This window comes from Pseudopipra pipra, chromosome 2 (assembly GCF_036250125.1).
Source record: "Pseudopipra pipra isolate bDixPip1 chromosome 2, bDixPip1.hap1, whole genome shotgun sequence".
Taxonomy (NCBI): Eukaryota; Metazoa; Chordata; class Aves; order Passeriformes; family Pipridae; genus Pseudopipra; species Pseudopipra pipra.
This window is the reverse complement of record NC_087550.1, coordinates 8,312,609-8,328,518: the sequence shown is the minus strand read 5'-3', so window position 1 is coordinate 8,328,518 and position 15,910 is coordinate 8,312,609. Positions and strand designations below refer to the sequence as shown.

The window sequence follows — 15,910 nt, the reverse complement described above, 5'->3', positions numbered from 1 at the left end:
TGTTTTAAGGAAACTAAAGTGCTATCAAGAGCTGCTTCTTAAATACATGACCTTCGTCTCATTTTCCAAGGCTGCAGGGAGGGTAAATCCCTCCTCTCCTGGAGCCCCTTTAGGCACTAGAAGGGGCTCTGAGGTCTCCCTGGAGCTTTTCTTATCCAGGCTGGACAACCCCAATTCTCCCAGCCTGTCCCACCAGGACACAGTCCAGGGAAAGGATTCCAGCACTCCCTGTATCCCAGCTTTTTATTAAAACAGCAATTCCACGGCACGGCACGTATGGTGCCAGAGAACAAGGGAAATCATTCCCAGCATGTCCATGGTGGGGGAATCACTCCCAGTAAGACACACACCTCCAGTGGCACAGTTTTATTCCAGTTGTTTGGGTTTCTGACAGTCCAGCACCTTCTTATCAATAAACACAGGGGCAACAGAATTCCTTTATCCAGCAGGGAGCAAAAGGCAACCAATGCCCAGCAGGGATTTTATCAAACACAGCTTTCTGTTTTGAACAGCTGAACACAAACCCCCTCATTCAAATGACACATTCCAGGAAAATACGTTTTCAAAATGTATCCCGAGCTCAGAATCAGCCCTGAACTCACCTCCAGCTGCACTCAACCACAATCCTGGTTTGGGATCATTAAACCCTGGCTTTGGAATTCTCTCTGGAATCCTGGGCATCAAAAAATGTGGTTTTGGGTTTGACACCAACGCTCACTGTGAGTCTGCCCAAATTACTGGGGTTTTTTATGACTGATTCCTTCTTCCAGATCAAAAATAGGACGTATGGCCCCACCTCAGTGATGACATCAGTCAAAGAGAGGTTTTTGGATGAATGGCACTAAAACAACTCCATTAACACCCAAACCAGACACCCATCAGTGATCCCTAAATTGAATTTTTCTTGTCAACCCTTAAGATTTCTTGCTGTGGTTGAAACAAGATCCCTGGGTAGACACCAAGCAACAAAAGAGTGACATTTTTCCTTTTTTTCCTCCCATTCCTCCTCCTCCCAGCCCCCTAAAAAAACCTTCCCATGCCTCAGGGAACAGATTTTTCTCAGTTCAGTGTATCCAGAATGTCACCACCTGTAACCAAGTCATGAAACACATTCTGCTTGCAAGAGACACACTTTAGAAAACTCAAGTATTTTTAGAGCTTCCCACCTTTTCGAGCTCATCCTGAATTCTGGGAGTGGGAAACAATGACTGGAACAATCCTGGAATGGACAAAGCTGATTTTCTAATTTTTTTTCTCTGTTTTTTATGATTTTCATGCTTGTGACAACTTGTTTTATAAAAGAGCTGGGTACCTGTTAAGTTTTCCCCACACAGGGATTAGATCTGGGATGGTCTGGGAACAAATGGTGGGGAAAAAAAAACATGGAAGACTTAACTATTCCTTGGGTATTCCTGTAGAACCACAGCTCATCCAGCAGAATCCAACCCTGAAGTGCCACTGCGGGTGGTTAAAATTAAGATTTCACAAGTTCAGACTTTAATCAGTGTCCCAACTCCTATGGAATGGCCTCTTCCTGCCACGGAACCCACTTGGACAAGGCAATAATAGGGATTAATTTACCTGGTAGGTGTTGTCAAAGCTGTCATACATGAACCTGGTGATCAAGGAAGTCTTCCCCACTGCAAGAAGGAAAAAAAACATGGATTCAAGGAACAATTCCAGCTGTAAGCAAGTGATTTAAAAATTATTTACTGTGTCCAATAGATCCAGAGTGTGCAGTGAAACTTCCTGCAAGGAAAAGAGCAGTTATTTGATTTTATAACTGCAAAGTCACTGGGAGACACGTTTTTATTTCCTGTATCGTCCCCAAGCATCTGTTTTATCCTTAAATATCGGTGATTTGAGATGAAAATTGAAAGAATTTCTATCAGGTAATTCAAAGACTTGAGTTGAACTAAATGAACAAATTTAATAGGTCTGACAACCCTTAAAACTAATTATTATTAACAAAAAGCTCTTCTCGCTCATATTTTACGGATAATTTTTTCCTTCTCCAACACCTTCAGCTGGAAGGGATCAACAAGATCCCCTGGGATGTGGAGTATCCCAACCTGCCTCACCTCACTTTGTATAAATCCTCTTAACTGCAGGTAGAGAATTCCAGAAGCAACTGGAGTTACTCAAGGATACACCACTTCCCACTGCTTTCTCCCAACCTCCTGGAAGCTGGAATTCCCACTGGCAGAGGAGAGGAGCTCAGTGACTTTTGCTGGACACCAAACCCTGCAGGTGCAGGGAAAAGGCAGGAAAAAGGGGTACAAAGGCAGAGCTTGTGTTTTCCAAGCAATTTTCCAGAGATTTTAGTTCTCTGCCAGGGTGCCCAGCAGGAGAACAGGGGGATTTAAGCCATGATGAAGGTCCCTTCCTACCCAAACCACCCTCTGAGGATTCTTTGATTTCTGGTGCAGGATTTTTTCACCAAAATCTCCAGGATCACAAATTGAGCAGCATTTTAATCTGGAGGGAACCAACTGCCTGTGAGAGAAGGGATTTTCCCAAGCCAAAATCTGAATTCCCGGGTGAGTTTCTCACATATTCTGCTCCCCCTCCCCCAAAAGTTCAAAAGCTGCCTCTGCAAAGGGGAAGCAAATACTCCCTTCTGGGAGGAGGTTTTGGGAAGCAGCACATCCCACATGGGCAGGAATCCTGACTCCCTGGTTATTTGTCCCATAGGTGTGCAGGACAAACAGCCATGAGCTGCTGTGTTCCATCCCAGATCCAGGGACGATCCTCAGCACAGGGGTGAGCAAATCCAATCCCTTCCCACTACAGCACAGGCTGTAAATCCCAGGAATCGATTTGCAGCACCACAAACTGGTTTCCCTCACGTGGCCACTGATGCAAACAGACAAATTCAATTCTTTCCAGCTCCAATCAAAGCCCTGGAATTATTTGCTCTGATAAGCCACAACCCCTAAGGACACTGAAGTACTCCAGGCAATTTTTCCCTTTCCAGCTGTACCTCACATGTCTTGGATTGGGTCTGTCCCTAAATTATAAACCTGAAAACACCCTGTTTATTCCTGGAGCTTCCCTGCCCTCCCTTCACTCCTTTCCCAGAGAGAAGGGAACAATAAGGTGCTGCTTGGCTTGTTTATATTTAAATATCTGCTCCAACAAACATTTGGACAAAGTGGCTTAATGGACTTGGATCCAAGACATGTCTTTTCCAAACAGACATTCCCACCAGAATGTTGACAGGCACCAGATCCAGCTGGTATTAATACCAACTGCTCACAGCTCTAATTCCATCACTACTGAGGCATCACCATTCCTGCTTTTTAAAAGAACTCAACCAACTCCCTTGAAAAATCCCAGAAAAGGGACTTTTTTCCTTCTTTAAATCCTGGCAGAAGTGAAAGCCCACAATTCCCACTGTACCTATAATTAAAGGGAACAAAAAATCAGGGGCTCCCCTGCTACAAGTTTAGGTTACATAAACAGAAGACTTGTTTATTACAAGCCTGGAATATTCCCAATATCAATATTCCCTACTGCCAATGGCACAAACTATTCCCAGCCCTACAAAAAACAGTGGGATGAATCACCTTGGGATTCATATCCCATCCTTTGACAAAGAGATGTGGATGGATATGCTGGTTATCCTAAGACATGCTCCTAAAAAACCCTGTTCCAAGGAGCTTGAGCAGGGAATGAAAACAGGGAGAAATCCATGTATTGTTAAGTTCTGTTGAGCATCTTTCTCCCACACGGAGCCCTGGGAACCAAAGCCTGGGAATTCTGTGTGTGCTGAGCAGGGAGACATGGATGAGTTTTATTTTATTCCAAATAATCCTGGAAAATGCAGGAGTGACCTCAGGAGGGGAATGAAGCTCTGCAGGGAGAAGTAGCACAAGGATAACATGGAGACAAGAAGCAGCAGCTGCTTGAAATACAGATGGGAAACAACTGGATAAGTAATCCAGGGATTCTGCCCAAAGGAAGGGGATAAGACAGGCAAGATTTCAGCTTGGTTTCATTAAGCAGTGGGTTGGTTTTAACCCAGGGAGATAATTTAATCCCTTGGAAAAAATTCCACACACAAGCGTGTCCAGGGCAGAATTAGTCAGCAGAAAGGGCAAAATATTCCTGCTATGCTGCTGGGATAATTAAAAAAAATAAGGATAACATTATTCTTGGAGGGATAAAGGTAAGGGAGGAAATGCTGGGAATGGGGGAAAACCCCAATTCAGGAGCTGAGTAGGAAGCTTTTGGCAAAAAAATGAAAGGCAGTTTGCACAATTCCCACCAAACACCTGAAAGGTGAGGGACAGAAGTGACTCAGTGCCCAGGAAAAGGGGTTTCCAGCTGCTTTTCCCTCTGGAGATCAGGATTTAACAGCTAAAATCCAAGTCCAAGCACAGTCCTCCCAGAACAGGCATGAACTTGGAAATGGAGGTTATTGAACTCTGGAATAACCTATTTATTCGAGCAGTGGATCCTCCTCCCTTCCTTGGAATGCAGAGTTGTCAGGTGTCATTCCACAGCAGGAATTTACATCCAAGACATTCAGAATTTTTGGAAGCAGAGGGAAGCCAAGTGATTATCCAAAGGAACCCTTTGTTTCCACACAGCACCTGGATCAATTGTGGACATTTTTCTGTCATTAAGGGGCTGAGCAACAGCTTCAAACTGGCTCCTTCCAATTTTTTATCCAGGAAAAATTCCACATCAAACAGCTCCTCATCCCACAGTTGTGGTTCGGATGTCATTGTTAAAGTGTTGTGATTATAAAATCATGGAATGGGGTGGATTAGAAGGGACCTCAACATCCAATTCCAACCCCTGCCACAGGCAGGGACACCTCCTGCTATCCTAGGTTGCTCCAACCTGGCCTTGGACACTTCCAGGGATCCAGGGGCAGCCACAGCTTTTCTGGGCAACCTGGGCCAGGGCCTCCCCACCCTCACAGCCAGGAATTCCTTCCCAATATCCCATCTAACCCTGCCCTCTGGCAGTGGGAAGCCATTCCCTGTGTCCTGTCCCTCCATCCCTTGTCCCCAGTCCCTCTCCAGCTCTCCTGGAGCCCCTTTAGGCCCTGGAAGGGGCTCTCAGCTCTCCCTGCAGCCTTCCCTTCTCCAGGTGAACCACCCCCAGCTCTCCCAGCCTGGCTCCAGAGCCGAGGGGCTCCAGCCCTGGGAGTAGCTCCTATCATCTAATTATCCATGTACACTCCTGAACGGGAAGGCAACCAGCTCCAACAGGAAGGTTTAAGCTTGGATCTGCCTTGCTCCGATGGTTTTCCTCTGGCAGATCAGCTCTAGAGGTCACTGGTGTCCCTCCCCACGTCCTGCTGCTCAGCCCTCGTTAACACACACTAATTATCTGCATTAATTCTGAGGGGCTGCTATGTTTCCATGTGTCCTGGCACAGGGAGAAGTTGATTGTGCCGGTATAGAAAAATAGGGAATTCCTAAAAGGAAAGGTTTGATCCCTGGTTCAGCACAGAAACAAGCAGGTTCCCAAATCTTAACATCCTGATAAACCAGCAGCTGGATCAGAGGCAGCAACAACCCAAAGAACCGACTTAAAGGATGGGAATTGTGACGTTCCCACCAGCGGAATTGCCATGAACTGAATTCCAAGCCTTCAGCTCATGGAGTCACCCCAATCAATGCCCTTTGTCTGGGAGTGCTGAGCCCCTGCCTGGCAGGGATTCCAGGAAGAACATCCAGCTGCAAGACGGGATCGATGCTGATCCCGTGGTTCCCGCCGCTTTGATCCGACAGCCGCCACTGGAGAGATTCCAAGGTCGTTCCATGTGGTTCCTGCCGGCCGCCTTGTCCTGCTCCCGGGGGTTTGTGTGTCCAAGCCCAGCCAGAGGAATGCCACTGACTGATGGCGGCTCCGACTCCGGAATGCCGGATCCCACCTAAGGAGGCTCTGGGGAGCAGGGAAGAGACCCATTGGATAACATGGATCATTCCCTGCCAGCACAGGATTAGGAGGACACTCCTTGCCAGAGTCTGCAAAGGAACAGTCAGGAGAGACCTACCCAGGAAAACTGGGGTTGTGCCCCTTGGACTGCGTGAGGACTGACAGCCCTTTTCATTTCCTTAGGAATGTTTGCCTCTCTCAGACATCTTGGACAAGGATTCCCCTGGAAAAGTCACACTTCAGTCTCCGAGTTCAGACCAGCAATCAGGAAAAAAAAAACCACAATATCTGCAGAGCAAAATAATCTTAAAAGTGATCACCACATCCAGTCTTTCCACTGGAGAGCTGGAAAACTTCACCTCTCCCAGGCTTGGATAACGAAGATCCAACCAGCTTTAACTGATTAATTAATTAGTTAATTAATTTTTTAAAAATCCCTGAGTTTATCCACAGTGAGGAATTTGAGGACAGCACCCAGTCCATCTCAGAGCAGAGGCAAAAGGTCTCTCCTTGCTCTAATAAAAGGATTTTTTTTTCCCCTATGGATTCCACTCCTGCTCTGTTGTCAAATCTCCTTTATCCTGCATTTTTTTTCCTGATGGGAGATGAGATCCCACCAAAGGACCATCTGAGCCAATGCTCTGCATTCTTAAGTCCTCAATAAATTAAAAAAAAAAAAGAAATAAAATCAAGAAAAAAAAATAGAAGTAGCAGAAAGCCTGTAAAGGATAAACCTTTGGAAATCCATCCCTGGAACCCCTAAGTAGTTTTGTTTACAACTAAAATTATGGAGTCTGGCAGAAAAAAAAGGGATATTTTTAATTATGAAAAGTATCACTACAGATTTCTATAAAAATATATAGAAATACATATATAAAACACAGGTTTATTTATTTTTTCAGAGCAAAGGGCAGCATTAAATGCCCATTTCTCATCCATTTTCCAAGGCTGGCTTGGCTGGCTGCTGGAATGAGAGGCTGCCTCCATTGATCCCAGGGAATAAGAACATTTTGTCCTGGTAACACTACCAAAATTGTGCAAGTGGCTTTGGTGCCACTTCAGTGGTTCCTGCATTTCACCAGCCAGCAAAGGCTCCTTTATGTCCCAATAAAATGGCTCCAACAGCCTTTTTTAGGAGAATTTATTCCCAGCTCAGCTTATAAATTATATTGTTGTGCTGCTATAAAGATGGGGCTTTTCAAGAAGGAATTTGGGGTTTGATTTAGGGAATTAATGCAGGATATCCAGAGAGTTAAACAAAACCCAGGTGTGGTTTGCATCATTTCTGGAATTAGAGCTGTTCCATCCTTTTCTCCCTTAAATATCTTGTCTTTCATTCCTGCCAGAGGCGACTCACCTTGATTTGAACTGCCTCTATTTCTGATATTCCTTCCAAACAGAGCAAACAATGGGACTAAAGCTCCTGGAGAGATCAAACACAGGGAGCAGGCAGCGGAAATTAAAGTGCTGCCAGTGAATCCTTCCGAGGGAGCAAAGCACAGGGAGCACATTTTGGAACACAAAGTCTTCCAGCAGTTTTGTCCTTTCTATTTTAGTCCCATTTTTCCTCTGGCAGAGGAAATTTGCAGCTGGATTTTTCTACACAGGAGCTCTGGAGACGGAAAACATGGATATTTAAGTGTTTCTTTGGACGTTTTGGTCCACGAGGATGCTTCTAAAATGCAAAAAATATAAATAATAGATGCACAGAATCAGTTTGGTTGGGAAAGACCACCAGGATCAAAGTCCAACCATCCCCAAGGCCACCACTAACCCCAAGTGTCACATCCACAGGGCTGTTAAATCCCTCCAGGAATGGGGACCAGGAGCTACCACGGGGCTACACAAACACACCCACGTGGCAAAAATCAGTCCAAAAATAAGCCAAAGTTCTCCAAGAACTTAGAACCTGCTCCAGGGAAAAACAGCCACAGAGATGCTGCTGGCAGCAGTTTGTCCGTGATTTTAGGGGGAAAGAAGGACAGGGAACAGGAAAACCATCTCAGAAAGGGGTTTTTGGCAGTTCATTTGTGCAGTTTTATGGCATCCTCCCTCCAAAAGTACCTCCAGGAAGGCAGAGAGGATCAATAACGTCAAACAACTGACCCTGGATGAATCCCTGCCAATCTCTCATTTCTTTTTCAGGTCACCACCACAACAAAGCTTTAATTAAAAGCACTACTGGAAACTGTTTGATACAGCCGTGGATCAATCCCTTTGGCCTCAGGGATTGCCTGGAGCACTCAGCTTGGGAATCATGGGCCCGTCCCCACAAAACACGTGGTAAATTCAGGGACTGGCACTGGAGGATTCCCATATTCCTGTTGCATTCCCACAGCACCTTGGTGAACTACAGGTAAAGGCCTGCTTTGCCTTTCCCAGTTTTCCATTGCCATTTGTCAGCCAGCAGCTGATGAAAGAGTAAGAAATAATTAATCCCAGCCATCCCCACAGTTACTCCAAGGCTACTTATATTAAAAACAATCAGAATTAACTCCACAGAAGCTACTGGAACACGTGAGAGACGTTGGGAAGTCCAATCCTGAAACACATGGATGCCCCATCCTTGGAAGTGTTGGGCAGGAGCAACCTGGTCTAGTGGAAGGTGTCCCAGCCCAGGATAATCCTCCATGTCCCTTCCAACCCAAACCATCCTGGGATTTCAGGAGTCATATCAACTATTTATCTTTGTCTCATCCCATATTTGACATTCCTGATCCATGAACCAGTGGAACAACCAAACTGGGCTCAGAAACACTCTCTTTCCTCTCAATACAGAGCCCTGATATTTTTAAGGACTGAGAGATCCTGAGCAAAAAGTTGCTTATTTTCCAGTGGTGAATTCAATTCCCTTAATCCTTACAGAGATTCCAACCAAACTGGGCTTTCCAAGGCAAACTGAGACAGTTTTATTAGAGCTCAGGGTGCAGAGTTTTACTCATTATGACAAATTAAGCCAGAATTTTGCTGCTGAGGAAGAAATTCCCACTTTTCTCTGACAATCAGGTGCCTCCAACTTCACCTGGCTCTTTGTGATGGGAGAATTCCTGGGGCAAACCTTTGAAATCCTTCATATCCCAGCAAGTTCCCGAAGCAGAAAGTGTGACATCAGCCTTTTAGCTCAGCAGCTGCTCAAAAAAAAGCTGCATGTATTGAAGTGGAGCAGCCCCTGAGCCAAGGAGAGGAGCCTCAGTGGCTGGTGGGAAGTGCCCATGAATATTTAGGAGTGGCTGGTGCAGAGCAGCAGGAAGGGAAGCGGGAATGGAATGAACTGGGATGATGTAACAGGGAATGACACCTCCCCAGCAGCTGAGCACACCCAGAGCTGGGTGGGAATGGCTGGGATGCACTGTAAGAGCAGGGACACAAAGGAAGCAGCACCATTTTCAACTCTGATCCTGCATTTCACCTGCTTTTCCTTGCCCGGACAGAGGGGATCATTTGATTTTCCAACAGATTTACTACTCGACTTGTTACAGCTCTGGAAAAAAACTGTGGAATTTGCAGCTCCTTGAGCCTTTTGTCACTCAGGAGGCAAAGATTTAACCCTGGCCAGCACCAAATGCTCCTTTGTAATGGCTTCTAATTGAAGTTAATAATCCTAATTCCAAACCATGTCCCAAATGATGCAAGTGTCCCACACATTTAGGACCTCGAAGCCCTGCCCTTGTTACTGAGAAGCAATGAGAAATATAATTTAGTTTCAACCCAAGTGACATCAGAGCAAAAAGGGGTTTTAGTTCCAGTCAATCTTTCCAATCCTGGGCAATAACCCACAGAAACAAGAGTTTTACTCCTGCTCTTTCCCTTCCAGTATTCCCAAAAAGGGCCCAATTACTCCTTTACCTCCACCAAGCAGCAACCAAGTGATTAACACTTCAGTGACTGGCTGTGAAAATGTGTGTGAGCATGAAAAGCTCATTAATTTTCGTTCCTCCAGTGCTGTTTTCCACCAACAACTCATCCCAGGCAGGAGGAAATGGAGGTCAAGGCATTTTTGTGACCTAGAAAGTGGTTTTTCCCAATGCCCAGTAAGGCCTGGAACTACATCCCCCATCCTGGTTTTACGTCAAATTTAATACAAGGCAGAGAAATCAGCAGAACCTGAGGATTTACTTCCTCTCTTTTCCAAACCTACCAGCTCAAGGCTGTTCATGTCTTAAATTTGAAGTTCTAATCCTCAGATTAGCTCCACATCTGGAGAGAGACACTTGGGATTAAATCTATGGAACGCTGTTGATATCTCAGCCTCCGTACCTGGGAATGCACAGTTAATTAAAGCCATTAAAACACTGCTCTGTTCTTCCTTAAATGAAAAGGGTTTCATTTTATTCCTAATTTCACAGTGCAAATTTTTCCTGATCTAATTCCTGTCATACACCACCTCAGCTTCCTTCAGATTTTTGGCAAAATTTAGACCTTTAAGGATCATCTTGTGCAAACTCCCTCCTGTGGTTTTCATTCACAGGCAGAGCAGCGATTTTTCCCAAAGGATCCCATCTTTTCCCAGCCATAACATGTTAAAAAATCAGCTTTTTCCAGCTGACAGCTGGATGCTGAAGGCCAGCTGGATAAAAGGCTGCTGTGCCACTGCTCCAAGTGTTCAGCACCATATGGATGTGTTTGATCCTGTCTCCAGGCATCTTAAAACCAGCAAGAGAAGCAGAGAATTGTCACTTGTATTTAAGGCTTGGCAGGAGCTGAAGGGAAAAGGAAGAGGCAGGAAAATGTATTTTCTATTATCCATTACTTCCTATTATCCATCTTTTTTCTATTTCCCATTATTTTCTATTATCCATTATTTTCTACTATCCATCTTGTTTTTTAAGTCAGTGGCCTGTTTGCTTCCTTTAGACACGTCAGAATCCCATTTTTTTTTAGCACTGCGCTTTTTCCAGAGGGAGATGCCAGTTAGTTTTAGCTAGTATCTGTATTTCTCAGGGATAAATTAAGCCAGATGTTAGGACCGATTCTAAGGAAGAAGGCACAGCCTGGACACACAATACTGGAAAAGGCTCCCCTTTTACATATATATATAAAAATACAAAATATATATACAATGTATATATATTTTATATATTTTGGGTTTGGAAGGATCAAAGAAATCAATAAAAACTGGTGCAGACTCTTTACAATCTTCATGGCAAACTCAGGGCTCTTTCCCACCAAGTAAATCCTAATCAGCACTGGCAGAGTTGATAAAAGTAGAACAATATCCCTGATTATTAATGCACAGGGAAGATTTCCTTTGGGATCCACCCCAAGCCCAAAAATACATGGTGATAAATAGCTTCATTAACTCTTGTGGGGTTTGGCAGTAATTAGCTTTGCTTTCCCTCTCAAAATGGGAAATATAGGAAGGAGCACAATGCAAACAAATCAGGCAGAGCCACCAAGAAATCAAACTCCAGCTGAACTCAAAACCACTCAGGTTACAGGCTTTGGAGCTTTTTTAAACAACTAAGCTTAAACTGTAAATTTTTTCATATAAAAACTGGTTGGTTTTTTTACCACAGTGCAGAAAAGAATAAACAAGAGGCAGCCCCTCACTGCTGAACAGGAAGGAGCAGATCCATTACATGGAATAATTTGATTATTCTGTTAATAAAGTAAAAAAAAAAAAAAACATGGAAAAATTCACTTTAAAATCTAGGCCTTGTGTTGTAAAGATGAAGCCCCTTGTCTGGTTTTCTGCAGAACCAGAAAGTGTCTCCCACTTCCCAGAGTCAAGAAAACCAGGAGCTCTGGCTTGGGGGAAGGGTCTTGGGAATGCTGTGATGGGGTGAAGGAAATGTGCACATAAAACACCTGGAAAACCAGGGAACAGCAGGAGGAGTGATGGGATCTCCCTAATTCTGTGCATGGTGAATGTGGTTTCATTCACGTGAGGAAGAGCAAACCCAAACTAAGGTAACAAGAAGATCAAGAACTCCACAGGTAAGGAAAACAAAAGGAGACTTGGGAATTTTGCCCAAGCCATAGGAGGGAGGGGATAAAACACCCGAAAGAAAGGTCCCAAACAGTTTCAGCTCCTAAAAGGAGCTGAAGGAGGACCTGAGGACCACCCACAAGTGTCACCAAAACATGGAGAACCCAAAGGACACCACGAGGATCCAACTGTGTCCCAGGAATCATGGATACACTCAGGTTTTCATGGATATTAAACTAAAGGCACTCACAGGCCACCTTTACATTTCAAAGCCTCTTATTATTTTCCAGGAATGAAAAAGAAATCCCAACATTTACAGACTCAGGAGGGTATTCCTCCACCACATCCTGAAGATCCTGCTTTCCCTTTTCTCTTACACAGTTTCAAACAAGTTCCCAATTAGGCTTTAAATCTTCTCCAAAAGGACTTTATCTGAACTGCTCACAAAATGCCTCAGAAATGCTTTGGGAGCCTCAGCCAGAAACACTGGTGACACAAAGCATCACTTTACAAAACTCTCACAGCACTGGAAAACACTGGGAAGCGCATCCCAGGGATCTCCTGCCCAGGGCTGGATGCCCATGGAGCTAAGGAAGAGGAAAGATTTAGCAGTACACAAGTCCACATGACCACAGTCTCGACTCAAAAACTTCTTGGCACCGAGAGGGGAGGAAGGAGCTCTCAGCTGTGGGAATTCCAGGTGGAGCTGACCAGCAACTCAGCCGGGAAGAAAAGTTTAAGTAAAAATTGGGAGATGTTATTGGGAAGCTCCTCCTGCACCTCAGAAGTGGGTTTGGTTTCCAGCTGATGAACAGCAGCAGGTCCTGCAAAGTATCCCCTTCTGGGCTTGGCTTTAATCACTGAAGTTCATCCAGCACATGGGAAAAAACCACTTAAGCCCAGATTTGGGAGGCAGGAGTTGGAGGATGATGGAATAATAGGAAAGGAAGGAGGAATAATATGAGTTCTTGGCTTGAAGTCCTCATCGTTCCAGTTGGGAATAGTTGCCTGCCCCAGAGCCTGTGTGAGGTACCAGGATCTGCAAGTCTGAGGGTTTACAAGACTCAGTTTAAAAATCAAAGAATGAATCAATCCTGCGCAATTCCACTGCTAAAACAGGCACTGAATAACATGTGGAAAACAGTTCTACAAGTCCCACTGGAGAAATATTCAATGGAATTTATATTCTCAGCAGGTCAGTGACTAAAAGTTAATCCAGGCTCCAAAAGGACACTTGGATGCCCAGGAAAAGCTGGTGCAACACAGCTGTGTCCTTCCAGCTGCTATCCCAGTGTCCTCCAGGTGGGAAGGGGTGAGCTGGGCCATAGCCAGGGGTTCAAGGAGTCAGGGGACAGTTATTATTTAGTTCTCACCAAACCAGCCTGTTCAGCTACTGCTCCAACAACCCCGACACCGCCCTGGCTCAACATTTCCTTAAGAACTCCATTTTTGGATAAAATATCCATTTGGGACTGTGGGCTTTGGGTTGGAATTTCAGAACTCTCCTTAACTTTGTCCCAGGTTATTCCAACTTTGTCCCAGGTTATTCCAGCTTTGCTGTGAGCACATGGAGACAAAGAAATGCTCTTGGAGACACCTCATCCCCACCCTCCAGCCCAGGCAGAAATGCAGCTACACAAACACCCCGGGAGCCCAAGCAAAGAATGGATAATTTTCCTTAAATATTCCCACTTCTTTGCATTAATGGTACACAAAATTCAGTGGGAATTTCACTTCCAAGCTGCATCTCCCCCAAAAGGTTTTATCCCTTGGGTTGGGTCGTTTCAAAGAGCTCTTGTGAAGTTCCACCCCTGAGCATTTTGGTGAAGCAACACATTCATTATTGAGCCATTTAATACCCCTGGAATCACCTGGAGCCCAATCAAGGGTTTCAAGGCCAAATCCAGGGATTAAAGCCAAAAGAAGGTGAGTTTGGGTCATTAAATATTTAATCTGCCTTTTAATTTTAACTGTGTGTTTGTTCATTAACTGGGTGGTGCTTTGGTTGGGGTTGGTTTGTTGTTCCAACTGCCCACGGAGCTGTGGCAGGGAGGCTCGGGATGGATATTGGGAAAAGGTTCTCAAGGCCCCAAGGCTGCCAGAGCTCAAGGAATATTTGGAGAACACTCTCAGGGACAGGGTGGGACTGTTGGGGTGAGTAAAATACCTTCATTTTAGTTTTCACAACTAAAACAGCATCTTCTGTCCTTCAGGAGAGGCCCCAAATTGAGGGAAAATCAAAGATATCACTGACCAGCTACATGGATCCTGCTCCTTTAGCACATTCCCATGGAATCTGTTCAGTGAAGCCACTGCAGGTACACCAAGAGGAATTTAAACTCCCTCTGAGTGTTGAATGTTTGAAGGTTACCACGTCCTCACCACTTCCCAATGACGTTCAGGAAAAAAGGAGGAAAACCTCCACTTAGGAGGCAGCCAAACCCCAGAATATCCCAGGATTACTGTTAAAGCTGCCTAAGAAAGGGGAAATATTTGAGTAGCTGGAACATCTGCAAAGACATCCAAGAATATCCCGATTCCTGTCACTTGACTTGGAGCAATCCAGCTTTAACCTTCAGCTACTTGTTCGCCCTCAAGTTTGAGCTGTTCTCCTTCCCACTTCACTGGATAGGACCTGGAATGCTGATGGCATGGAGACACTTCATCCCTGGCACTAGAGAGTACCTTACACATTATCTAAAAGAAGGAAAACCAAGTTTATTTATTAAAATTATTTTAAAATATTATTTAAAAAAATTATTACGGAAAAAAATTAGAAATGGGGTTAAAAAAGACGCCGATATCTGACAGTTATTGGTGATATTTGAGGAACTTTTATGGAAGTCCTTCAAGAAATTTCTAGACTAAGTAGCTGATTCTCTCTTCAAGTAATAAAATTAGAATTTTTCCCCTTGGGAACTATCCAGGCAAAGCAGCTCCAGCAATTGCATCATAAGATTCAAAGGGTTTGACTAATCCAAGGAGAGTCCCTACAGAAAATATTCATTAAATGCTGCAAACAGGACAAGAAGTATTTAAAAACAGCTCAAAAGGGGTTAATTAACTCATTATAGAGGTGTTTTCAGCTACCAAACACTGAGGAGATTCTATTCAGACATGGCAAATGGATCAGGAAGTTGAGAGAGCCAGGGATAAAAACCTGGAAGAGCTCACCGTGAGCCAAGAGGTTCAAACCTCTGGATTCCTCCACAGGATCAAAATGGGGTTTGTGATAACGTCAAATGAACATTTTAATGGCTGTTCCAGGCACACACAGGAGCTGAGTGATTCACCCTCCACTTGGAACTGCTCCAGTCCACTCAGGGCCAAAACAGAAACACAGGATTGTCCCGTTTGGGAAGATCGAGACTTTTCCCAAGACAGGGATTCCTCTGCTGAAACTACTGAGGAACAGGGAGAAAAACAGTTTTCCTGGGCTAATTCTCATCCTTTCAGATCATAAACAAACCCAGAAGGGCAGGTGAGCTCTTGCCTACCTTGTTTCCTTCAAAACAAATATAATCCCTGAATTTTGCATCCTTAAGGAAGGAGACTGGGGAAAGCTCACCCTTGAACTGGTCAGGCAGTTGGACAAAACGGACATTATAGGTCCCTTCCAACTGGAACAGCCTGAAGTCTCTGATAAAATATTCCCATAAATTTAAGCTTCATACTTCCTGCCCAAAGTGCTCATTCAGCAACATTTTCCCACGTTGTTATTCCTGAACACTTAAAATGATTAAGCATCTTCCTCCCTTTCTTGGCTCCAAATCCAGCCCAGGATCTGAGTGGATTTATTTCTGCTTTGTTTGGAACTTCTCTACTCCACTTTAAACCCCTTCCCAGAGGGGTTCCTGCTCCCTAAAAGGAAAAGCCAATATTCTCCTGTTCCCTATTCAAAACAGGTGTATTGCAGAAATCTGGGATTCGAGGCCCTCAAAGGAACTGGAGAAGAACCTCAAAGAAGCCTGGAATGAAAGGGCACAGCACAGACCTGGACTTCCAGGAGTATCCAGAAGTTCCTTTGGGTTCTAGAGCTCTCCATCCTCTCCAAAGTACAGTCTCTGTCCTCCATTCCCATAT

At 44.6% G+C, this 15,910-nt stretch overlaps 1 protein-coding gene across 2 annotated transcripts in view; it reads right to left on the bottom strand.

Moving 5' to 3' along the window:
* The window catches only part of RAB6A (RAB6A, member RAS oncogene family), a 42,892-nt gene that overhangs the window by 15,532 nt on the left and 11,450 nt on the right, over positions 1-15,910 (bottom strand). For both annotated transcript variants that reach the window (XM_064643944.1, XM_064643943.1), the window contains exon 2: positions 1,582-1,640. In XM_064643944.1, coding sequence (XP_064500014.1) covers positions 1,582-1,640 — 59 coding nt within the window. The remainder of the gene's footprint in view (positions 1-1,581; positions 1,641-15,910) is intronic.